This window comes from Carassius auratus, chromosome 47 (genome assembly GCF_003368295.1).
Source record: "Carassius auratus strain Wakin chromosome 47, ASM336829v1, whole genome shotgun sequence".
In the NCBI taxonomy this organism is placed as follows: domain Eukaryota; kingdom Metazoa; phylum Chordata; class Actinopteri; order Cypriniformes; family Cyprinidae; genus Carassius; species Carassius auratus.
The window spans coordinates 3324846-3350860 of NC_039289.1; the positions used below are offsets into that span (position 1 = coordinate 3324846).

The 26015-nt window shown below is 37.2% G+C and overlaps 1 protein-coding gene and 1 pseudogene across 1 annotated transcript; one reads left to right on the plus strand and one right to left on the minus strand.

The window, feature by feature from the left end:
• Positions 1–609: 609 nt before the first annotated feature.
• LOC113064799 (SH3 domain-binding protein 4-A-like) lies at positions 610–16657 on the plus strand (annotated as a pseudogene).
• LOC113064800 (zinc finger BED domain-containing protein 4-like) lies at positions 8483–10647 on the minus strand. The gene is made up of 3 exons (XM_026235742.1): positions 10378–10647; positions 9035–9997; positions 8483–8932 (listed from the first exon to the last, which is right to left on the minus strand). The coding sequence occupies exons 1-3, from the start codon at positions 10613–10615 to the stop codon at positions 8652–8654; spliced, it is 1482 nt and encodes a 493-aa protein (XP_026091527.1). The 5' UTR covers positions 10616–10647; the 3' UTR covers positions 8483–8651.
• Positions 16658–26015: the final 9358 nt, after the last annotated feature.

Here is a 26015-nt window from a genome sequence, read left to right on the forward strand (position 1 = left end):
CTGTGTAATAACACTGATCCATTAAGCCTTATGTATCTTTAAAACTACTGTAAATATATTTTTGTGCTTTTGTAAATTATAGTATATTTTACTGAAACGCAGTTTACCTTTTCAAGTATAACTGAATATTCAAACTGGAAAAAGAGGGATTAATGGCATTAGCTAAAAAAAGTCTGCAGCTTGTTGATTAAAGGCTGATAATGTTTTTGGTGGTGTTTGGAGAAAATGCACAATAAAACCAGTGATATGCATTAAGTAAATTTGGTGAATTTAGATTTAATACTAGCATTTATATTAGCAGTGAGAAGTCATTAAGACATTTTCTGAGAGATAAAGTAGAAGTTAATTTCAATATAAACAACAATGCAACCTCTTCCAAAACAGATTAAAAGTAATCAAATTTAAAGATCTCTTAATCTCATGCGATACATTTTGAGTTAGCTTACATCTTGTCCCTGTTTGTCCTTTAGTTATGCCACACTAATCTCTAGCTACATTCTCTCTGAAGAGTTTTGCATTAATGATCCAATAATCTGATTGCAGCATGCCTCATTATTCTCTTTGCATCAATTGTTTCTCCTGCCACACAAAGTTAATCAAGTTTGTTCCTTTCCATTTTGTTTTCCCAGCAAGAAAAAATGGAAAACTGCCCGTGTTTCATTGTCAGGTTTGGAGCAATGGTGAAATAGCATAACCAATGCAAGATGGCCGCCCACAAGATCAGAGTAACCAACAACAACGTTCTCCCTAGATGTAAATCAGAGGGCACTCTTATCGACCTTGATGAGGGAGTGACTGAGGCGGGTCTCATAGATGTCAAAGGTCAGTTTATTGTACTACAAATAAACTAAGAGAGTGTTTGATTTGGTTGTGCCATATATATATATATTTCAAATCAGAAATTCATACTAATATGTTCATCTCTCTAGTGCCTACTCCAAGTGCCTTGCGTTTGGCCCCCTCAACATCGTTTGGAACTGCTCGGGAAGTGGTCGCCATAAAGGATTACTGTCCATCCAGTTTTTACCACTCTAAAGTTTTCCAAAGGGGATCATCTCTATGTGCTCGATACGTCTGGTGGGGAATGGTGGTATGCCCACAACAACCGAGAAATGGGATACATACCTTCGACGTACGTCCAGCCGATCAACTACAGGAACTCATCTCTAAGTGACAGTGGGATGATTGACAATCTAGGTGACTGCTCGGAGGAGGGAGCAAAAGAGCTGGACCTAATGGGGGAGTGGACCGGAGTGTCACTGAAGCCCTCCCTGCCTTATGACAACAAAAACCCGTTCTCCATGCTCTCTTCAACCAATCCATTCCTAAATGGGTCCATGGATGACATTCTTGATCAGAACAGCAATGAGAAGCTGAACCAATGCAACAGCCTGGATTTACTTTTCTTTGACTTGCCTTCAGACTCCATCTCCACCACCAGCAACATAAAAGGGTACAGCAATACTGTATTTGATGGAACATCCACCAGCACTGATTTTGAAGCCTTGCAGATGCTTCGCAAGGACAATCCCTTTTTTCGAAGCAAGAGATCTTACAGTTTATCAGAGTTATCTGTCTTACAATCTCAGTCAAATCCTCCATTGCCTTCATCAGGTTTTTTACAGGGCTTAAAGCTCCCTCACCTGAGCAGTTTCACAACCGAGAGGACTTTAGGACAGCATGGCTAAATCACAGAAAGTTGGCAAGATCTTGCCATGACCTTGAGTCCCTCGGGCAAAACCCAGGCTGGGGTCAAACACAACCAGTAGAGACCAACATTGTTTGCAAGTTGGACAGCTGTGGAGGGGCAGTCCAACTCCCAGATACAAATATCAGTATTCATGTTCCTGAGGGCCATGTAGCAGTGGGAGACACTCAGCAAATCTCTATGAAGGCTCTACTAGATCCTCCTTTGGAGCTAAACAATGACAGATGCTCGACTGTCAGTCCAGTAGTTGAAATCAAACTGAGCAACATGGAGATAAAGTCATTCATTACCTTAGAGATGAAGGTATCAGTTTCAACTAGGACAGAAAGTCAAATGGCGGACATTTTGTGTGTAAGAAGTGATTGCAAAGAGGGTCCTTATTCTCCTGTTCCACAAGCTTACATTTATGGTGATACAATTCAGGTTCAGTTGGACAACTTGGAGCCCTGCATGTATGTAGCAGTTACTGTCCAGACCCAACACGTGTCCTTCAATTCAACTGTTTGGGATCATATGATGAAGAAAGTTACATTGGGTCTCTATGGGCCCAAACACATTCATCCATCTTTTAAAACTGTGGTGGCCCTTTTTGGCCATGACTGTGCCCCCAAGACTCTTTTAGTTAGTGAAGTTGGGAAACAAGCAAAATCTGCCCCTCCTGTTGCCCTACAACTGTGGGGGAAGCACCAATTTGTCCTTGGCAGACCTCAGGACTTGCAGATAGGCATGTTCTCCAACATGTCAAATTATGAGGTCAAGTCAAATGATCAGGCTAGGGTTGTTCGTGGGTTTCAGATCAAACTAGGCAAGGTGAGCCGACTTATCTACATGATTACGTCTCGTAATGCAGATGAGATTTCAGACTTCACGTTACGTGTCCAGGTAAAAGATGATCAGGATTGCATCCTTGCACAATTTTGTGTTCAGACACCACAGCCACCACCTAAAACCGGGATACGGAACAACGGCCAGAGGCGCTTCCTAAAGAAAAAGGAAGTTGATAAAATAATTTTGTCTCCTCTGGCCATCACCACCAAATACCCACAGTTTCAGGAGCGTTGCATTACCAACTTGAAATTTGGAAAACTGATCAAAACAGTTATCAGACAGACCAAGAACCAGTACTTGCTGGAATATAAAAAGGCGATATTATCGCCTTACTCAGTGAGGAGAAGATCAAACTCAAAGGACAACTATGGACCAAAGAGTGGTACATTGGATACTATCAGGGAAAGATTGGGCTTGTACATGTAAAAAATGTTCTCGTCTTGGGAAAGGTTAAGCCTATTTATTTCAGTGGGCCAGACCTTACAACCACAATGCTGATGGAACAAATCTTGAAGCCCTGCAAGTTTCTCACCTACATTTACGCCTCTGTGAGGACAATACTTATGGAAAATCTGGGAAACTGGCGAGCATTTGCTGATGCTCTGGGCTATATGGATCTTCCTTTGACATATTTTTGCAGAGCAGAGCTGGATAGTGAACCAGAGAGGGTTGCCTCAGTGCTGGAGAAACTAAAGGAAGATTGCCTCAACATAGAGACTAAGGAGAAAAAATGTTTTCAGAAGGAACTGATGATGGTAAGATTTTGTGTGTGTTTGTCCGAGCTGCATAGTTTGAAAACTATTGTAGTTATGTTTCCTTTTTGAATGCAGTAGATGCCCTAGTCCCAAATAGATAACCATTAGAAATTTGTCTGCGAAGTATTTGATTTAAACCCGTTTTTATGCAGTCCTGCTTGTATGCATTTTCTCTTATTAATGCTTGGGGCTAATTCTGATGAGAGTGCACTTAGCGGCTCTCTGCTGCCTTTCTTATCTGTACAGCTGTGGAAACCTGCAAGTACAGCAGCCGGAACCCTGCTTGGCTCGTTGCAAATTCTGACTGAGAGAAAGATAGCGCTTGTATTAGTTTGTTTTTTTTTATCACTGGGCACATGCTGTCCAGGGCTGGTAATCTTTAAGCTGCCTCTTTTTAACCTACACAATGTCCAACAGTATATAACCTCTTTGGTGTCTTTAAAGTATTAGTTCATCTAAAAATGAAAATTCTATCATCTTTTACTCACCTCTTTTGTTAATGTTGTTCCAGACCTTTATGGATTTCTTAAATGTGAACTTAAATTTTGCTCTGGTCCTCGCTGTTGTGTGGCTGAAGAAGACTCAAAATATAATGCATATGCAACATGAAAGGCCCCTGCTCTTCACTTTTATTACATTGACAAGAAAAAAAGTTGACATTTGATTTGATTTTCGGGTGAACTACTCCTTTGACTCAATCGCATTATTGTTAAATTATTGTTAAACACATTAACAGAAACCCAAGATTGGGAATGAACACTTGAACACTCGGAACATCACAGCAGAGAGTTTTGAGAGTGTAGCTATTTCTACCTTAGATACACTTTCTACTAGCATTGACCGATATCCCATTCATAAGTAAACAGGTTCGTGCCCCACTTCTGTCAGCTCAGGGCTTGCAGATCTGAGGAGTCAGTGCATGGAGAAGGATATGTGTTATCGCATGTTTAGGCTGGATAAAGAGAGAGCGAGAGAGGAAAGATTCCAGTCTTATCTTTTGCAAAACTTTAACTTTAGCATCTTATCTTGGATAAACAATACAAATGCAAAATAGGGATTTTGACTATTCCCTGACCTCAGTGTTAAAGTGATATATCCCTGACTGGAATCTTCATAGTATATTTCCTTCCACAACAGGCAGAGCTTTTGTTAAATTTAAATTATTCAAGACTTGAGTGGGTGGTAAGCATCTGTTACAGGGCGTAACACCTCAGCAGTCGTTCTCATCTCTTTCACAGTGTTTCTGTACATTTCTCCTTTCTGAGAGGGAGCTCTATCATTGTTTTAAGTACTGACACATTCATCAAGTAGAGATGAGGCTATTATTCCCAAGGCCTGACGTCATAGGATAGTCAGTTGTCTTTTGTGAGCGGTAAATCGATTTTGAAACTGCAGCCTGTAGTCCCTAATGGACACCCAGCTTTCCTTGCCTCACTCTTGCTGTTATTTAGCGATTTGTCTTTTTGAGTTTGGTAGTTACCGCCAATACTTTTGAGCCTGGTGACATTTTGAGTTGTGCAGACAATGAGATGGAAGAAATTTTGCTCAGCGTTAAGTCTTACAAGCCAGCTATTAAGCTTAGCATAGCAATTTATGCGTCTTCCAAGATAATACCCGGCTGTATTGTGATTTAACAATTCTGTACGCTGCCTCAGTATCCTCATTTACAGTTAGCATTCCTCACACGCGAATGTGCTTAGCCTAAGTCCATAATATATGACTTTTCCTATTAAGCCAAGTTTTATCAAGTCGTAAATGGCAGTTTGCCACCTTTACTCAGCAAGTGGTGCATTTTCAAAGCTTGCGTTCTAGGTGGTTGGCCAGGCATTCTGGAAGCTTCCAAAGACTGAAAGAGCTTGGCAGCTGACTCAGCCATATCTAAACACTCCTAAAATAAAAACAAACAGCATGGGGGCACTCCAAGACCATCAGGCTAGTAAAGAAAACAATCTAAACTGGGCCATTTCAATGTGATTGGTTTAAATATTTGCAGTGGGTTATCGCCAGCTAACAGTGAGACATTTTTTGGGGGGTTGGTGTGGCTTCTTTTGTATAAATGTCACTACAGTCAATCACATAGCCAAAGCGTTTTCTTGTAATATAGCTTATTTATATTAGTTTGTACTAAAATTACTGGATAGCCATGGTGTGGTGGGACATATATTACATGCTCCTTTAGAAATCAGTGTGAAACATGACCTTCACCTCTCCCTGCCCTCTGGTAGCATAGCGAAAATGTGATTATTTTTCTGTGGTTCTTTGACCATAACTGCAACACTTTGACTCATTTACATTCATTATTTTAAGTGAAAGTATTGTAGTGCTACTGTATTCAGCAGTATTGTTTAGAGTTTCAAAGGGAAATCTGAGACTTCTCACTCTCTTTCTCACCTACTTGAATTCTGATTTGCATACTATCTTTTATAATTAGTTTGCAAGATTAGAATTTGTGTATTCTAAATGATAGTACAGCGCTCACATGGTATGGTATTTTAAGTAAAATGTTAGTGTACATCTTTGGGTACTTTTTCAGGTGAAATTGCTCACAATTCCTTGCACAACAAAATTAATTGTTGTGACTTCACTTCAAAGTTAAGAAATAATGAATATTAAAGGTAGATTAAATTAAAGCTTGATGATAGAATGTTTAAATATTAACACTGAAGCTGTGTTTTACATGTATTTACACACACTTCTTGATTTGAGCATTAGACTCTAGCTGAAATTTGTATTTATGAACTTTTAAGAAATAATGAAAAATAAAGGTGTAGCTAGATGTTAACACTCAAAACATGCTAGAAATGTGTTTGCTAGTTACATTTTGAAGGCAATTTGGCTTATTTTAGCTAGATGCTACTGCTCAGATCTGTTCTGTGTTGTCTAGCTAATATAAATGAATGTCAAAATACTAGCATACTTAAGTTGCTCACTATACATACTTTTAATGTGTAATACGAGTATGCATTACTATCTTAAGCTTATAGATCAAATGTGTTAGCATGTCCAATTAGCATTCATCACAGTAACCTTTTTTTTTTTTAACCATATTTCAAGACTGACTTGTGCAAACCGCACGACAGTATAAACTAATCGAAATCAGTTGGATTTATTGCTAAAATGCATCACCAGTTAATAAAAAAATAAAGAAATAAAATAAAAACAAAAGAGCAATCCACTACAAATTTCGAATTACTTTTTAAAATTGCAATTTGATTACATTACTGATTACTGCATTTAAAACATAATCAAATTACTAATTACTTCACTTTCAAGTTACTTTAAAGCAGTGATCCTCAAATCTGGCTTGCGAGATCCACTTTCCTGCGAAGTTTAGCTCTAACCCTAATCAAACACGCATGAGTTTGCTAATCAGTGTCTTCACGATCATTAGAAAATCACAGGCAGGTGTGTTTAATTAGAGTCGGAGCTAAACTCTGCAGGAAACTGGATCTCACGAGCCAGATTTGAGGATCACTGCTTTAAAGTTTACTTTACTTTTCAATTTATCAAACCTTAAACTCATAGTTCTTTCATTAATTTAATATGAAACCTTTCATTGCATCTAAATCTTGTAAGACTCATCTGCATTTTAGCTCACATTGTCCAGTGATTTTTTTTTTTAGTTCATAATTTTAAACAGTGCATTTGTAACTTGAATGTAACGTAATTTTGACATAAGTAATTGTAATCAAATAACATAAATTTAAAATGTAACGCATTACTTAACTGTGTTACCACGAAAAGTAATTAGATTACAGTAACGTATTTCTATGTAATGCGATATACCCAACTCTGTTCATCACTGTGCTATTAAGACCGTCCCTAATCAATAACATCTCGCAACTGATATCAAGCTGGTTTTGTCGACAGAGGTCATTCATTTCCTACAGTTTTTTTTCATCTCTGCACAGTACCGACAGCAGATATTTGCAGTCAGTTTATTACCGTACCCCTCCAGACAACAAGGCACATTTACCTCATAGCTCTCGGTCAGGGCTGTCTGATCTGGGTGTCTTGTGGTGCCAGCGGTGGATCTTGGCAGGTCTAATCTATCTGATGATGGGGGAAACCATGTAATGTCCAGCAGCTATGTTTCGTTTATCATGGCATAATAGATGCCATGATGGAACACTTGGTAATTGAACGTTTGAGATATAATTCCATCATTGAAATGAAAGTTCTGAGAGTCTGTTAATTCACGATTTTAACCTGCAAAATACGATTTTCTTATCAAAATGATATAATTTTGTGTTGCAAAAATGAGAACACCTTCCTGAAAGTTACTAAATGAAAGAATTTTTATAAAATTTTTAAATATATAGATTTAAGACTATTTTTGATCATCAGCTTAGTATATCGAATCCAAGCTTTTAAACACAAGTAATTTTCTGACAATTAAAAGTGTTATATAGCCCACTGAATCATACTCAGACTTAACACTGGCAGTAGTTGAACTACTTAGGAGAGAACTGCCAGGTGACTTATTTTTTAGCATAACAGAGGACAATGGTACAAGAGGAGTACTAATTGTTTTAAGTGTGAAAATATAGCAGAAATAGCACCGATGTTCAAAAACAATGGACTTGTGACAATGCTCCTGAAATCATCAGGTAGTGGTGGGCAGAGCGAGGCTTCATGAAACACTGAAACAGTTGAAGCAAAGTGCCGTATTTGTTTCGAGGCTTCGAAACTTTACCGACACCCGTCTCCACGGTGACACCTAGTGGCCAATTGCCCATGTTATCTGAAACAACTTTGACAACAAGCCATTTAAAAATAAATAAAAATATTTTGTTTTCGTTAATGTGGTGATATTTTAAAATCCTATAATAATATCCTATATAATCCTATATCATAATAATAACTAGGTTATTTTGGTCATGAAAAATGAATAAAACAAATAAATCCACAATGGTCTAATTTTTTTTTTTTTTTTTAAAGATTTTTATTCAAAAATATTAATTGCTCTGCTGTGGAAGGGCTTAGCCTACTTCTTTTTTTACTGATAATTTCTCCAGCCTTAGAAAAAATCCTCTCACAAGGGACACTTGTTGCTGGCATGCATAGATATTTTTTAGCAAGGACATACAAATGAGGAAAAATCACAGCCCTCTCTTTCCAGTAACTTAGTGGATCATGGGTTCTTGGCAAAAATGCATCTTTTAGGTACTTTTTAACTTCTACTGTGGCATCTGCTGTGGCACTGTGTATCGTCTGGGTTTCATGGATACGACTATCAAAAAGTTCCCATAAACTGTCCTGGGTTTCTGTTGTTGATGTTGTTGTTGATGATGATGATGATGGGCCTGATGTTGACTGTGGCTCTGAATGAAAGTAAAAACAACAATTAGTTACTAAGTCTAAACTGACAGCATATATGAAGTATAAGTCACATAATTATTCAGATGACATAACTCCATAATGTCAGATGAAGAGTGAAACTGCTTACCAGGAGTTGCTGTGTTTGAACGCATCAGCGAAGCACACTCCAGTGTGATCTGCTTTTCAGCCTCCTGGGCTTTGGCAGGATTTCCAAAACCCACATTTTTGAACCTTGGGTCCAGCAGTGTAGCCAGAGCCAAGGCTCTGAATGACTCGTACCCACCACATCTTGAGTGCAGACCTTCTTGCAGGTGTGTGCCTGTTCAAAACACAAGCAAACCATATTGGTTATATTGATAAAAAATAATATGACAGTTGTGGCCAATACATTACATACAGTAGTATGGTCATTGTGGCCTACCTAATTGTGCAGTTGATTCCTGTGCTGATTGGCCTTTTTTCTGCGATAGCTTGTGCTGCAACATCCTGTAAAGTGGTATGAGCTTTGAAGCAGACACTCTCTGTTCCTCTGACAACTCTGTCGTTGCGAGTTTGAAAGGCTGCAGTAGTGACAATGAATCTTGTATAATGTTATACTCAAAACTTGTCAGCGGAGCAGTATCACTGTTTAAATTTGATAGCGCTGCACCCACTGGCTCTCGTTGCTCATACAAGCGCTGCAACATGTCGTAAGTGCTGTTCCATCTTGTGTCCACCTCCTGCATCAGTTTCAGAGCTTGTCTGCCCATCAAGCCCTGCATCTCCACAAGCTTGTCCTTTGCTTTGCAGCTGGATCTAAATAACCCCACTATCTTTCTGGCTTTCTGTCGTATTTCATTGATGAGTGGGGTTTGATCTAGGGCCTTTTTTACAATTAAATTTAAATTGTGGGCAAAACATGGGACATGCCGAAGGTTCAGTAGCTGGGCACTTAAGATCATGTTGGATGCATTATCAGTCACCATACACTGAACTTTGGTGGTTATTCCCCACTCGGCCATTAGCAAAGCTTTAGCCTCCATGAGATGCTGGGCTGTGTGTGTTTGGTAAAACCTCCTTACACCCAGTACAACAGTTGCCAGCTTTGCCTCTGGTGTTATGTAGTGGCAAGTAACACCAAGGTATCCGTCCATATTAATGGAGGACCACATGTCAGCTGTAAGGCTAACAAAATCTGCCTTTTTTAGGTCCTCCATTGTCTTCTCCTTAGAAATGTTGTACCTTTCGGTTACCATCGTTTTAAGTGCCTTCCGGGATGGGAGGACATAGCTTGGATCAAGTTTGTTCACAAAAGCCATGAAACCCTCATCCACCACGATAGTGAAGGGCTGCAAATCCTTTACCACCATGTCTACAAGAGCCTCATCCAATTCCCTCTGTCTGCCTTTTAAAAGAAAATAAAGATAAAAGATTAAAAGTACTTTCACAAAACTAAATTTAAAAAAAAATAAAAGCTTTTTCAAGTTTGGAAAAGTTTATGCTCAGTGTGCAAAGACAGATCAAATACAATATAAAATTACAACAATTAGGAAAACCAAAATGTTATCTTCAAGCCTATAAAAATATCTATGTAATACAGTGACTAAGTTTGTGAGATGTTACATTTACATATTCAGAGTGAAGCTGTTTTCAACATGATTGGGAGTTTTGGAAAAGATTGACGTTACGTTGTAAGGCTGGTGGACACAAGCCTAAGTCTATTTAAAACTATGGACTTTCTAAACAGTGTCACATGAAGTACATATTATATCAAACAATGTATACCTTGTTTAGATGGCCCAGCAGTGTCAGTAGCAGGCCTAGGTACAGGGGGAATGTTACCATCCTCTGCACACTGCAAAATGGCAGGATGAGTGCTCCTCAAATGGCGCATCATGGATGATGTATTGTTGAAGTAGGCTAGCTGCCTATCACAATACATACATCTCACTTTATTTGGGGTTTCCAAATGGAAATGCTCCCACACCACAGATTTACGGCATCTCTTCTGTGGAGCCTCCATTTCTATCTATTCTATTAATGTCTATATATATCTATCTATGAATCTATATATTTATGAAAGATATATATATATATATATATATATATATATATATATATATGAATCTCTCTCTCTCTCTCTCTCTCTCTCTCTCTCTCTCTCTCTCTCTCTATATATATATATATATATATATATATATTAATATATGAATCTATATATAAATTTATATATCTATGAATCTATCTATCTATATATATATATGAATCTATCTAAATTCTATATCTCTAACTACTGTGCTATCTGTCAATATCTAACTTAGCCTATATAAATGTGTCACTATATCTATCCTAACTATCTGTCACTGTCTTTAGTTTATCAGTAAATATATTTAACTTAAATGTAACCTAAATATAACTAACTAAATCGCAATATAAATGTCAATAAATCGTAAACGCTATCTCAAAATCTTTCTCCTCTCACAAAAACCCACGAGGTGAAGGTGCATTAACTCCTCTTTTAAACTTTGTGGCAGTTGAGACAGATGTGCGATTGTGTGGTTTGTTCCCGCCCCTGTCAATCAAACGCAGACTCGGCAAGCGTGCCACCTGTCGGTCGAGACACTTATGAAACGCGCAGAAGCTTCGTTTAGCCATAGTCACGTGACATGGGTGTTTTGAATAACAGTTCGGAGCAGTGTTTCGAAACATCTACGCTTCGGGATCTCGACACTGTGTCGAAACGTTAGTTCCGCGTCAGCCATCACTATCATCAGGTAGATGATGCAGAGACGAGATTAAAGACCAGAGCAAGGAGGTCGTCCAGGAGTTAAACAGGACAGATGTGAAAATTGGTCACTAACTTTTACACTCCGTTCCAAGAAGGGTCAGAGCAGTATACTTTAAGTTTCGGAGGACAAACTAAGTACTTGAATATTATACATTTTCTGAATTCAGTCTCGGGGTGTACTCATTTCTGCAGTCCTTCATTTAAACAAAATTGGCCAATTTACTTATCTTACAGAAAAATATTGGCATATATTTTGTTGTTTTTGTTAAGTATATGTTTAATAGGTTTTAAATTTACTTTCTTTCCATGAATTATATTAATGATAATTAAGAAAATAGAATTACACAGAGGGGGTGTACTCATTTAGGCTGTGCACTGTATAGATTTTCTTTTTTCTTGTTCTCATTTCTTTGTATTTACAAAGTATTTTTTGTATTTGATTACGTTGAATTTCACCTCAGGTATTTGCCTACATAACGACACCACCCTAAATTCAGTCATCTTCCCAAGATTTGCTCTATTCGAAAAAGCAGATTTCGTACTAGCCTCATTAAAGCAGTTGTATTCTAAACAGGTGGCCCCCTGGCCCCTGGAATGTTTCGTGGTCTAATTCTGGAACATTCGTTTGTGATGGATAGGCACAAGAATTCTGATCAGGCCTGAGGTCTCGTCCCGTCACGATTCATTCTTTTCTTTATTAACCAGGTAATTGAGGAAGCTTTCTGGTCCGATTGGATAGAGACAAAAATGCTCTGGTAGGGATTTTGCATTCCTGTGAGTCTGGAATCTGGATAGGTATTCTGGTGAAGCAATGTTGTCAAGCCCTGCTTTTTTCCAGCCAGATTTTAATCAAAAAGACGGATAGAATGCGGTTCATGCTTTAGCAGACTTCTAATTTCATTTGCATGTTCATTTTTCCTTAGTCCTCATACCAAAACATCCAATCAGTTATGCTTTCATGTGACTCCTTTTGGGTCTGACTACTCTGTTAGTGGATACTCTTTATGGGCTTGCCATTAAAACAAACATTGTAGACTGAAACATTGTTCCCATTGTTTATAGAGTTTTCGGAAAGGCTTACAAAGATGAAAAAACTCGGGAAGTGAATGCATAAATACAAGCCATTCAGAGAGTGGCAGTTCACCAAACTTTCACTGGACATAGACTCTTGACCCTGGGCTGACTAGATACATTCAAACAATAACTAAACCATCCATTTTAGGAGTAAAGAACCATACGAGACTCATTTATGGAGGGAATAGCTGTTCAAATCCTGTCCTGTGTGGTCCAGCTCTTTACAGCACGGTTGGTTTAGTATTCCTGAACAAATGATTCTTATGAATAAAAACAAACCACACAACTGGAGAAATGACTCTTATGAAGTGATTCTTTTCAGTGATTCATACAGAACTTGTATGGCAAAAGCAATTTTGCCACCACTGTTTGATTTCCAAACTTATGATTCTTTTGATTCAGATCTTTTTAGTGAATCAAAGCATACAGCAAACCATGTTGTCACATTTCCAAGTAAGTGGCTCTCATATACTGGAGCACAACCAGTGTAGTCTTATTTTTGTCCAAATGATTCTTGTGATCCAATTTTTTTTTTTTTTTTAGCAAATCAAACCAAACATATATAGTTTGCTACCACGCTAGTTTATTTCCAAAACGAATGACTCTTTTTCTTGTTTTCAGTGAAATTAAAACGAAAAGCACGAGTGGTGTAGCCTGATTCTAGAAGGAATTACTTTTATGAGTTATTTTTTTTTGGAGAACCAAAGACATATAATGCGACCAATGAAAACAAACCAGTTTTTTGTTGTAGCCTAAAAAAATCAAAAATAAAGTGTGGCCAGTGTATTCTGATTCCTGAATAAATGAATTTACAGTTTAGCTGAATCTTTTTATTTAATGAATCGAATGACTCTTATGAGCTGGTTACTTTTAGTGAATCAAAACAAAGTACTGTGTGGCCTGTGTGCTTTGATTCCCATTAAATGACTCTTAAGAATCAGTTCTTTTTAGAAAATCAAAAACATAGAGCCCTTAAATTTGAAGCAATCGGTTTAGAGATGTTTACAATATGTTGTAGAGTTTACATCTTTGCAAGTAATTATCTGAAAGACTCATCAGTCATTGATTAGTCAAGGTTAGCTGAAGATTTAGTTTGGAGCAGAAATGCAATGCTGTACATTTCTTGCGAGTCTTCCAACAATAATAAATTAGAAAGCCATTTGGCAAGAAAGAAAATTACCCGGGGCTGTTCAGCTGAATGTATTTTTTCCTCTAATGGCTGTGACATTTTGCCGTCTCATCCCAAATGTCAGGATTCAGCAGACCTCTTTGGTGTTTTCATCAAGAGTCTTCTCTTGGCCGAGAACGCAGCGAGGACCTTTGCCTAGAAGATCAGGCATGGATTGGCCGCCATTAAATTAAAACATGCTTAAACACAAAAAAAGAAAGACTGAGAAAGCTCAGGGGGGGAAAAAGAATAGATCGAAACATTACCACATTAATACCAAAGACTATTTGCATATATACAATTTTTATAAGATGCAATTATATTTAAAGATATATTATAATGATGTCTGTATGAATGCTCCATTTTCTTTAATCGTTAAGTGCTTCTGGGGCACTTTTCTTGGCTTTTTTTCCCCTCAAACTAAAGTGCCTGTCATTTAGGTTTAGATTTACAGAAGCATTCTGAAGTTGCAGTAAAGAATATTAATGCGTTCCTTAAACAAAAGAACCTCAGCGCTGCTGGGGAATTAATCAGAAGTCGCCTCACAGCTTTATCATGATTTTGAAGCGATACTCCCCTGTTCTGGAAGTTTCCTCCTCACTCATTTCACTTATACATGTACAGTGTCTCATAAAGCAATGAAAAGGAAGTCATTGACTTTGTTTACCCAACAGGGAGGATGTTCTCATGACGTTCTCAAGTTCTCCCATGGATCTAGTTGTGCTTTTCTTTCCTCTCTTCCCTTCTTCGGCAACAAGAATGAAGGAGAGCGGGGATTACCGCTCCATTCTACCGGACCCCAGGGGTCCCTTTTCACTCCAAAAATGGCTGTGTCTGCGTGTGTGGCAGGAAACCGGGTCGGTAGGGTCCTTTGAAGGGTTCAGTCACTCATCCGTGGAGGCCACAGAGAGAAGACTACAAATTCCCTTGCTTTTTTTTTTCTACATATCGTGTCCATACTTATTTCATGACTGGATGTATTGTTGTCCTCCTGCCACATCTGGACATTTATTTTAAAACACAGTTAACTTGACGTCAATCAGATTTCACTCCTAAAGGAAGTTAGCTCACTTTCTGGTGTGTGTGCTGTGAGGAGTGTGTGTGTGTGTTTTACTTATCTGGTTTAAGCTGGTTTAAGCTGTTTTCCAATGAATTTATGTGGTCCTAGTGTCATATTATTTACCGTGGAGATCAAAATGAGAGAATAACCTTACATTTCCTAAATTTCAAGGTTACTGCTTACCTCTATTTGAAATGATTCTTACAGACGATGTTCTAAAACCTGTTCTACTGAAACCTTCTAATGGTGTCATTATGAGATATAATGAACATTTTATGCAGTAAAACGATGGCAGTTATTTTAATGGTGTTGCTCATGAAATATTATAATTTAAAAGAATGCAAACGTTTCGGGTCAATTGTTACGTAAAATATTAGTGAAATTGCAGTGCAATATTTCATCACCTTTGTGATTTGTGTAAAGCTCCTAAAAATAGAATTTTTGTCCCAGAAATGTACGTTTTTGGCCTGTTTTGTTACTGTTGTATGTTTGTAGATGCTTTAAATCCTTTTACAGAATCAATAACTATCATTCTGGAATATTAAGCTAATTTTTTTTTTATTGCTCGCTCAGGCTCTTTTGAAGATCGATTGTCAGGGTTTGGTGGCCCGACTCATTATGGACTTCGTGTTGCTGACGATGGCTGTGGAAGTGGCTCCTCGCTGGAGGGAACTCGCTGAAAAACTCGCTCACGTATCCAAGCAACAAATGGAGGCCTATGAGGCTCCACACAGAGACAAAACTGGGATGGTGGACAGTGAGGTGAGGACACAAAACCTCCTCTTCAATATAGAAGAGAAGAGTTCAAATAAATGAATTCGATCAGGTAATAAAATTGCCATTTATCTTATAATTTCAGGCCATGTGGAAACCAGCCTACGACTTCCTGTTGACGTGGGCCGCTCAGATTGGCGACAGTTATCGTGATGTCATCCATGAACTGCACATGGGCCTGGACCGAATGAAGAATCCAATCACCAAACGCTGGAAGCACCTCACTGGCACCATTATCCTTGTCAATTGCCTTGACTTGCTTCGAAGCTCCGCCTTTAGCTCCGCCCCTCAGGATGACTGTGCCATTTAGCTCCACCTCCTCACAATAAAGTTTTGACATCACCTCAGAAGACTGCTAAACTTTTAAATGGACACACTTTTCTACGTTACCGTCAGCTGTGAGTTTACCTCAATTCAATAGCCGTGAGGACTTCCTGTACCCATCCACGTCCATAAAAGGGCATGCGGAAAGCCAATACAGCCAAAACACTTTTAACAGTTTTAAGTGTAGATATATTTTGAGATTTCTGAAGGCGTTTTCAGCAGTCTTCTTCTTTGTGATATCTTTATTTTTTATATATCGGATAGCACAAAGGAAATTTTTACGACGACTTTGACGTTTTACACTAACTATTTTGCTCCGAAAAAAACAAAAACAGATTACATCTTTGTTCATTACTGAAAACTAAGGACTATTTTGTGACATTTATCCATGTTTGTCTTGGTCTGGATGTTCTATATTTCATTGCCAAATGCTCAAGCCTCCCACGTTTATGATTTTATTCCACTGATTTGTTGTGACAGTTGCTTTGCACAGAAAGACAGATTAGTTTTACTAGAAACACAAAACACTACAGACTGGTTATGAGAGAAGGAGCAGCATATGGTGTCTTAATGAGATGGGAAGTTCAGACTGTTTTGTCTCTTCAAGCTTTTGCAAGTTTGCATATGTATGACCAGATATCGCACCATGTACTAGGTGTTAAACCGCAGTGTTGCTTTAGTTTCAATAGTGAGTCAGTCATTCATTTTTTTGTCAAGAAACAAATGCAGTCTGATGAATAAATGAACAGATCATAGCGTAATTTTAGGACCGTGACAATTTTTGTTCTACATTTATATTTTTTTGTACCTACAATTATTAGTTTTTAGACTTTTGTTCTTTTGTTTTATGTTCTGAAAGCTTTTTTTTTTTTTTTTTTTTTAAATAATCATTTATTTTATGTCATCCTCTACATGTCGAGATTTTGTGTTTTTTTTTTTTTTTTTTTGGAACAGTATGTAGGGAAAAAGTGAATGTATGTATTTATATATAAATATTCTGGTGTTTTAGAGCTCTGCACATTTGTAATTTTTTTTTTTTTTTTTTGCTAGCTCATCGAGGTGTTTGAGAGTAACTGTTTGAAAAGTTATAATTCACACATTGTCTTGCAGCTATATGTTTAACAAGAAAACAATTGAAACATGCTGTCCCATGTTGTTCCCATGGATTCAATAAAGCAGCTGTAAATGTTACGTTTGTCAGTTCTCTCTTTATTGCGACTATTTTTCATAACTGTAAATTTTGACTTCCAAGTTCTCACCCTATTCTTGCATCTATTAACTATTTCGTATTATTGCAAATTTCTTAAAAGTGCTACTTTATATCTGACCACTGCAACATAATTTCTTATCGCGACTATTTCTCATGATTGTGACGTCACGATAGACATTGCGCTGGGAGTTTGATTGACAGCCGATCTGACATGATGCCAAACCTGACATTTTATCCAACAAACAAACCATACAGGAGAATAGGTAAATGTCGGCTGACATGATATTGAAAAATGCGGTGTACTGACTTCTTTCCACGTTTGAAACAAGACAACCGTCTGATGTTCATTCACGTTTATATTGTGCTATTACTAGTAAATCTGTTAAAGAGCCACAAAACGGTATTTATTATTTGAATATTTTTTTTATTTTTTATTTTTTTTTGCTTCTTTATGCTTTTCTTTTTTATGCATTTAAAGAGTCTGTCCTTCAATGTGTATTGCAGTCTATTTTTTTGTCCTCCACCTATCTTTCTGCATCCCTAAGCACTTCAATAGAGCTGACTGTGAAAATCAATTAACACTATTTAAATTGCTAAATTAATTACAAGCTTGCAGAAAGTCGAATGGGCACTATAAAATAAAGACTTTTATTACAATCATAATGAAAGAAGAAAAGCATGATGACTAGAGTCATTAAAGACATAAATGCAGAGCAAACACATCAAATCACAACAACAAATGCTATATCCTTTATGAACAAGTTGATTGATACAGCAGTATGAAATTACACAATAAAGTAACATCAATGATGCCAAACATCTGTTCACAATAATGTCCTAAATACAAAGAGGGAAATCTCCATGCGTTTATCACACAAAGCTATCATATGGCTTCAGAAGGTTTTTATAAATAGCGTATGAATCACACAGAGTAATTGTAATATACTTTTATGTTGCTTTTGAAGCTTGTACTCCGTGCGTGTTTTATAAAAGAGCAATTAGAAATAGTCAGGAGTGACAAGCGTGTGAGTAAATTGCTTTAATCTTAGTTTAAATGCCAGATGCAGTATCTTCTAGTTGGTACTTCAAATGCTTAATATATATATATATATATATATATATATATATATATATATATATATATATATATATATATATAAACATTAGTTAGATTAGTTTTAGATATAGTTTTTTTGATTATAAAACTAATCAAACCCAGGCTTTACTTTCACATAATTAAAAATCATTATTTAGAAGACTGTTGAATGCAGTAGATGACAGAAGTATTTTAAATTACTCAAATGAAACTAAATGAAGGGCACAACCACAGCCAGAGCAGCTGGAGCCCCTGCAGTAAATATTTAGGTATTTCAGAGGTGTCGAGGAATCTGATGTGCTTGATTTCATTGTTTGTGATGTCTACAGTTATCATGTCAAGAGTCAGTCAAAAGATTTGTTACGGCTAGAAACCGAGCGAGCTGACAAACATTCCCTTGAGTCCTGTTAACATTTATCTTTCATCTTCATCGCACATTCTTTGAAGTCAGATGGCAGCATGTTGTTACGTTTTCTATCTTAAAATACAGGAAAATCTCGCAAAAAACTATCAAGAACATGTCCAAACCATGTTTTACTCTGAAAGCAAAAGAAAGCATAAGAAGGTTTTTTACTTTAAAAAGATTTAAAAAATGTCAGGACAGCTTTTGAATACAAATTATTCTTGACTGCCATGAAAATGTGATGTGGACATGTTTTCGAAAGATTAATTCAAAGCCGAACTTCTATGAGAAAGCATTAAATAGCAATTATTTTAAATTAATAAATTAACTGAGGTGATTTAAAGGTGTCCTCTATTGAAATGTTAAGTTTAGAAAAAGGTGTTTGTTCCGGAGGTTTTCTTTCATCATCTGATGGAGACTTTTCATGTTGGTGGCTTAAAAGTGTGAGGACACTCCGAGGAGTAAAAACTCTCGAGATGCAAAGAAGAATGAGTCTCTAAAGCTCTTTTTCGCTTTTCTGTTTATTTCACACCCTTCGCTTCTCCTAGACCTCAGATCGTGAGTGAAATTCAAGTGTAGATGCAAAACAAGTGGAAGACATAATGAACTGTTGAATCAGTGGAAATGGATCAACCAACCAAATAAACACCCCAAATTCTTGTTTTCTTTCACACAAGACAACCCCATTAATTGCTCTTTCTTAAATATTCCTGTCATGCGACGCCCTTCCTTTTAATAAGCTCGCATTCCTGCTAATGATCAAAGGCATACATCATTCTGATGACATGATTGTCTGACAAAGGCATCCACTGCAAAATTAGGTTAATTAAATGTTGCGGCCTGATGCAGGGAAGCATTCCACATGGTTCCCAGGATACGGGTGAATGCTTGAGGCCGACTGGCTAAAGGAGTCGTGACTTTTTAAAGAAGCTGAAAAAAATTACAGTGAAGGTTTCAAAAATAATGTGGACCTGATTAGATTTGTGCTTTAAATGGTGTGAAATACAATAGGCCTACTTAAATGAATCAGTTTTGTAGCAACCCCATTTAATCTAGATTTTTTCCACTGAAATTGATTGGGCATGTGACTGTGAAATGGCAACCCACTTAAATGATGTGTCCGAAATGGCATTCTGTATACTATATTTGAGTTTGGACTTACTTTACAATGATTAAAAAAAGTATATTCTATATATAGTACGAATATGGGTAGTATGAATGAAATTCGGACTTACTACATCCGCAATGTTGATATGGTCATGTGACCTAAAATGTCAGTTGCATTGCTTCACTGCCATTCACAAATCCTCTCCCGTGGCCTCATGGGAGGGTAAAGTGTCCATACAATGCACACTTCAGAATCGCGTCGGATGTAGTAAGTCATCTGGGTAGTTTTTGCCAACTGTTTTTCGAATATTTGGACGTACTCTTTGCTATACTGTTTTTTGCCTACTATATAATAGAGATGATTGATGTTTGATGGCCGGCAGCCATATCCTGGTCCTGACTCTATGTGGTCATCAAAAATCCCAGGATGTCTTTCGAAAAGAGTAGAGATGTGACCTCTGAATCCTAGCTAAATTCGCCCATTAGCCTCTGACCATCATGACCTCCTAACAATCCCCATATATGTTGATTGGGTTCATCACTCTGTCTCCTCTCCACCAGTAAGCTGGTGTGTGGGGGTGGTTCTGGCACAATATGGCTGCCGTCGCATCATCCAGGTGGATGCTGCACACTGGTAGTGGACGAGGAGATACCCCCTGACTATGTAAAGCATTTAAAATGCCTAGAAAAGGTTCATTACATTTTACATATTAAGAATCAAGTAAAAAAAAATGAACACGGTTATATGTTCTTTTTAGGCACAAATTGTTTCTTGATTGAAGTTATACACAAACAAATCGTATTTTAAAATTAAGTTATGTGTGACATAAAAAAAAAAGTGATTTTTTAAATAATCGTCAAAAGTGTCATTTTTAATGTAGGCCTATTTTAATGCGTCTTAATGTAAAAAAAAAAAATATTGGGAAAATTACAGTGCACCTTTAAACAAACCTATTAGCATTTACGATATGTTCAAGCTGTCTGGCTTATTTCAACATGTGGGTAACTTGATGCATTACCCCCCCCCCCCCCATTAATCGCTTTCTACACCTTTCATAATGTGTTGTCTCTATGACAACCCTCTACAGTACAAACACAAACACAGCTGCTTGTCAGCAGTTTGTGAGGAGTAACGGTTTTGTGAACACACACACACACTTATGCACAGCCTGAGCTAGGGGACGAATTTAAATTTCCTTTCTCCGAGTTCAATACCCAGCATCCTGTGAGTCATTAACACCCGTTTGTCTCCAGGCAGCAATGAAAGGCGAGTAAACAGCCTACTGTAGTACCCAATTCTTGCAGTAAAACAGACAAAAAAGGTTTCGTGAGAGAGTCGGGTCTGTCTTATATTCCCGTTCGGACAGTTCAGTCCTGTGAGGAAGTGTTGAAGGTGAATGATGTGCAGGTGGAAGAAACAGATAGAGCTCGACTTGCCCTCGCTGTTGAAGTAAAGCCCTTTAATTAACATCTCCTCTTCCTGCAGAGTGCTGCGGATGGATAACAGTTAGAAAAATAAATCAAAGACAATAGCAATCACTAAGTTAAGTGGTTTAAATGTATTTATAAGTATTTTTGACTTGTGGAAGGCGTACGACCATAAAATGTTTGACCAATCAGATTATTCGGTCCGAATATTATGATAGGCTGTCCTACCAGCCTGTAACATAATGTATTTGTAAAAAACATTTCAAATCATTTTGTTGCCATCTGATGCGATGCATAAAAAATATGAACATAGCCTATCTTAACAATATTACACAATGAGTGATTGTGCACAATAAGCCCAGTGACATTTAAGCAATTAAATGGTGTCCATTTGTATTTATTGTTGCCGTTAAGAAGCTTCAATTCAGAAGAAATGGTTCACATTTAACAGCTTTGACCTTTTCATAATTACAAATGTATTTCAGTTAGACTATTTCCGGCCGTAAAGCCCAACAAGCACCTCTCCTCGGTTTGGCATATTTTTGAATTTGGACTCTATCTTCTAAATCTGTGGCAGGCAAGCAACGCTAACTCATTTCCAATTTCACAAGGTGTCCAGATCGTGCTCAATGAGTTTGCCCGACAAAGCTCATTTCCATGATTACACAACACATGCAAATGCTCGGTGACAATGAAAAGAAATGCACCTGGAAAACTGCATCATTTCATGATGGGAAAACATCATTTTGAGATTGAAAAAGGATATTTTTTAGGCCCTAGAGATAATGCATATCATGCATGCATGTGCATGTCAGTTCGCTTATATCTTTTTTTACACTTGTATGAATTTGGCAAAATACATTTTAAAAATAAATAAATAAAAATATATAGTTTTTATAATCTATTTTTAGATATTGAAATATTTTGATTTTTTTTCACATTTTTATTAAATATTAGCATTATATATATATATATATATATATATATATATATATATATATATATATATATATATATATATATATATATATATATATATATAATATACTTTTGACTGACAATAAAATTGACTAGTATTTTATAATAAATATCAAAATATGTTGATTATATTGTTTAAAACATTATCATCCCCATAATAATAATACTACTAATAATAATAATAATAATTTCCAAACGCTTTTGCTTCAGATCAAATGTTTCAGAGCTTGCTGGCTGCTTTACTGCTTGAAACTCTTTAATGAATTTTCTTAACACCTTATGGAGAAAATTAGTGAGAATCATACTAGAAGCAAGTTCGCTGAGTGGTCACTGTTACGCTCTGTTGCAGCAACAACGAATTCAGTCCAACCTGGTTTGTTTTTAATTTGAGAAATACTCTCCAAGGTCAAGTCCTAAGGCTGGCGGACTGCTGTAAAAAATGATCTGCGATGCACTCCAGCATTTCTTTCAATTCCCTCCATCTGTGTGAGATAAATGAGCTCTCTTGTGCCTGCAGTTTGTCACTGGGACAACCCTTTAAATATGAACTCCATTCTGGATTTGGCTCGGGTTTTGGACTGATGTGACATGCTTTGATTTGTCAGACGCTGTAGAGATGTACAGATGACAGACTATACTGTCCTTGTGGGGATGCAGTTGTGACTTTTTGTGTAGAAATAATGTTTCAGAGAAGTTTGAAGCCTGTCTGTATCAAACAGAGACTGGTATTTGTCTTTGATCACATGGAAATTGATTCGGAACAAAGCTCGACTTAAAAATGAGGTCATATTGAAGTATTGTGTAGTCACAGTTTTTGCTGAGTAAGTACGTTATTTATATATGAGGCAGATGCTGAATGTATGTGGAAGTGTGCTCTGACGATGAAAGCAATGGTCAAAATCATCTGCTCAAGTTGAACCCTTTTAATTTTCAAAATGCATTGAAATATGCTTTATTTTATTCTTCTGTCATTGTTCTTAAAATATCAAGAGAGTTTTATTTTTTTTGCTATTGCAGAAGCTGCTGGGTTTATAGGTCCGGGTCACTAAAGACCCGAATATGTATTAATGATTGCCAAAACATTCATACATTCATGTGATCCAAAAAATGTTTATGAGGTCACAGGCCATCCAAGATTTAGATGAGTTTGTTACTTCATCCGTAGAAATGTAGCATCACATCACTTGCTCACTAATGGATCCTCTGCAGTGAATGGGTGCCGTCAGAATGAAACTCCAAACAGCTGATAAAAATACCAAAATAATCCACAAGTAATCCACACCACTCCAGTCCATCAGTTAATGCATTCATATTTAAAAATAAAATGAATTAAAGACATTTTTTACTTCAAATCATCGCTTTCGACTAAAATATGAGTCTTTCATCCATAATATTGCTTCTTCAGTAAGTCATCTCACCTGATTCCGGAGAGAAATATGCACAAATATGCCGGTACGCTACAGTGGATGGACATTTTCACTGGAAGAATCGTTATTATGGATACATTTTAACGTTAAAAGGCCTTGATGGGACTCCTGCACACAGGAGTTGTCTGGATTATTGTCGTTTTTCTACCAGCTGACTCTCATTCTGACGGCACCCATTCACTTCCATTGGTTAGCAAGTGATTTAATGCTACATTTCTCCAAATTGGTTCTGATGGAACAAACTCATCTACATTTGGATGGCCTGAAGTTGAGTACATTTTCAACAGAGTTTCATTTTTGGAAGAATTGTTCCTTTAACATGCAATTAAGTGTCTGAAAACACTACATTCGGTTATCACTTAAGTATATTCTTTCTATAATAAGTACTCCTAAAATGCAAAAGCAGAGATATATGGCATCCGTAGAGGAAAGTAGCAATTATTGCTGAGGTACTCATTCCAGTTTTTGGCTTGATTCATTACTATTTGGCACCATCAATTAAACATGTTATTTAAACCAAACTCTTATTCAGTCTCTATTGGAGGTGGGTGCCAAGACACAATGAGCGTTGTGCATGCAGAAAATTAATTATGAAGTTAATCATGAAGCTGAGGGAAAATTAGCAAGCTAAGTCCCAAGACACCAAGCTACAGTGCAGAATTTAATTATCAAACAGATCCAGCTATTGATCCTGGATGATCATTGGTCAGTGCAGCAATGGTGTGCGATAATACATAATGCAGTGTCTTTTTTCCCTCCGCATTATGTCTTTCAAAGCCATTTATCTGTATTCGTAATACAGAACAGCTTCAAAGGCCTTATTGCAAGAGCAAGTGTACTGAGTCACGTAGGAAGCACTTTGTAACTTTCAGCATTTCACAAACTCGATTCCATCTGTTTCAAAAGCAGAATAACGAGTTTCAGAAGACAGCGTCTCTGGTGTGCGCTTGCATCTGTTGTGAAAAACATGAGTTTCCTGCTCGGCCAAGCTTTGTGGATAACAGGTGGACAGTATTACACCTGAGCGAGTGCAGAGAGAGAACGAGAGAGATTGGCAATGGTGTGGGGGATGCTGGGAAAGAGAGAAACATAAAGAAAAGGACTGTAAACAAAACAAACAATAAGAGTTTTATCTCAGATGTTTCTCCTAAATCATAAATACGATCTATAAAATTAATTATAACAATTTCAGAGTGAAAATTATTATTTCACAATTTTTTTTTATTAATGTGCATAGCATAAGTCAAATCATTTAGAAAAATAAGATGAGAAAATGTGTAGATGTAAATGTAACCCCCTGAGATCAATGGCCATTACCAGCTCGCTTTATTTTATTGATATAATATAGTAAGAAATATTTTTCATTTGAGTGATGCTTTAGGAGATTGCATTCAAAAGAGTTTTCAGAAAAGTATTGATCGTGTTAATGGTGGAGGGTCATTAAAAAAAACAATGTGTCGTACATACAGCATTTATAGGGTTAAAACGGTAGCCTTGAAACAGCTTTGCTGGCATAAACAATTGAGATACAAAAGAAATCTAATTTGATACGGCGGTGGTTCCAGAGGGTTGATCACCCTGATCTAATGTAAGAACGCTGCTTGTGTCTCGTTTGATCTTACACGATCTTCAAATTCAAAATCGATGAGTCTCACAGGAGCAGAAGCTAATTAGTAGCACATCCCATTCAGGCCTGTTGCTCAGTCACGCACACTCTCTGCATGTTAATGCGGCTCCTCGTCTACCTGTTCCTCACGCAAGAGCTCTTGTGGGTAAAACAGAAAGGAGATGAGAAGATTCTGCTCACAGCAAATGTGTACGTCAAAACACATTAATGTAAGAGGCCTCTTCGCGATTCAAGAAAGTGAGAGGGTGTTTCAAAGGAGATAAATATGAAATGGTGTGTTTGCTTGCAGTTTGTCTGAGGAACCTCAAAGGAACTCCCTGAGGAGTTTCCATAGCGAGCGAAGAAGGCAAGATGTTCCCGAGCCGCTGGAGTTAGATTAACCCTGAGGATGACGTCCCCTTGGCATCTATAAAGCCCTCGCATATTCAGTTTGAAGTGTTGTAAGATCCTAAATCCTTCGCTGTTTTAGTCCACCATGGAAAAATGTGCTTTATTGAAGAATGTGAAAAATAGGGCCGAAGCTAAAGCTTTGAGTTAGTTGCATGTTTAATACCATTAAATCTATTTACATTTAACAAAATTAAATGATCGAGATAGATAGATAGATCTGCCCTAGTCTTTCTTCCCCACTGCTGGCTGTTGAAGTGGACAGGAAGGACTAAAGTGCATGGACCTGCTTGAGCTCATTTAAACAATGTGCAACTTCAGTTAGAAGTTAAAGTCTTGGCGTCCTCTGTCTTAAAACACTTCCTGATTACTTCACTTCCTGTACAGGTCAATAACATCTGTAAGGAACAAATAATACATAGGAAAATGTGCCATGCCACGCTTGAGGAATGAGAGATTATGCTATAGTGAATGATATGTGGTGTTACACACTGTATTAGCACAACTCATGTACGGTTTATAACAGATTCTACTTAATAAAAACTTTTAAGGAGTCTTTAAAACATTAGATT

Coding starts and splice junctions, on each gene's coding strand:
- LOC113064800 (XM_026235742.1), bottom strand. CDS start 10,615: ATGGAGGCTCCACAGAAGAGATGCCGTAAATCTGTGGTGTGGGAGCAT. Junction 9,998..10,377: donor TGCTGGGCCATCTAAACAAG/GTATACATTGTT, acceptor TTCTTTTAAAAG/GCAGACAGAGGGAATTGGAT. Junction 8,933..9,034: donor GGAATCAACTGCACAATTAG/GTAGGCCACAAT, acceptor TGTTTTGAACAG/GCACACACCTGCAAGAAGGT.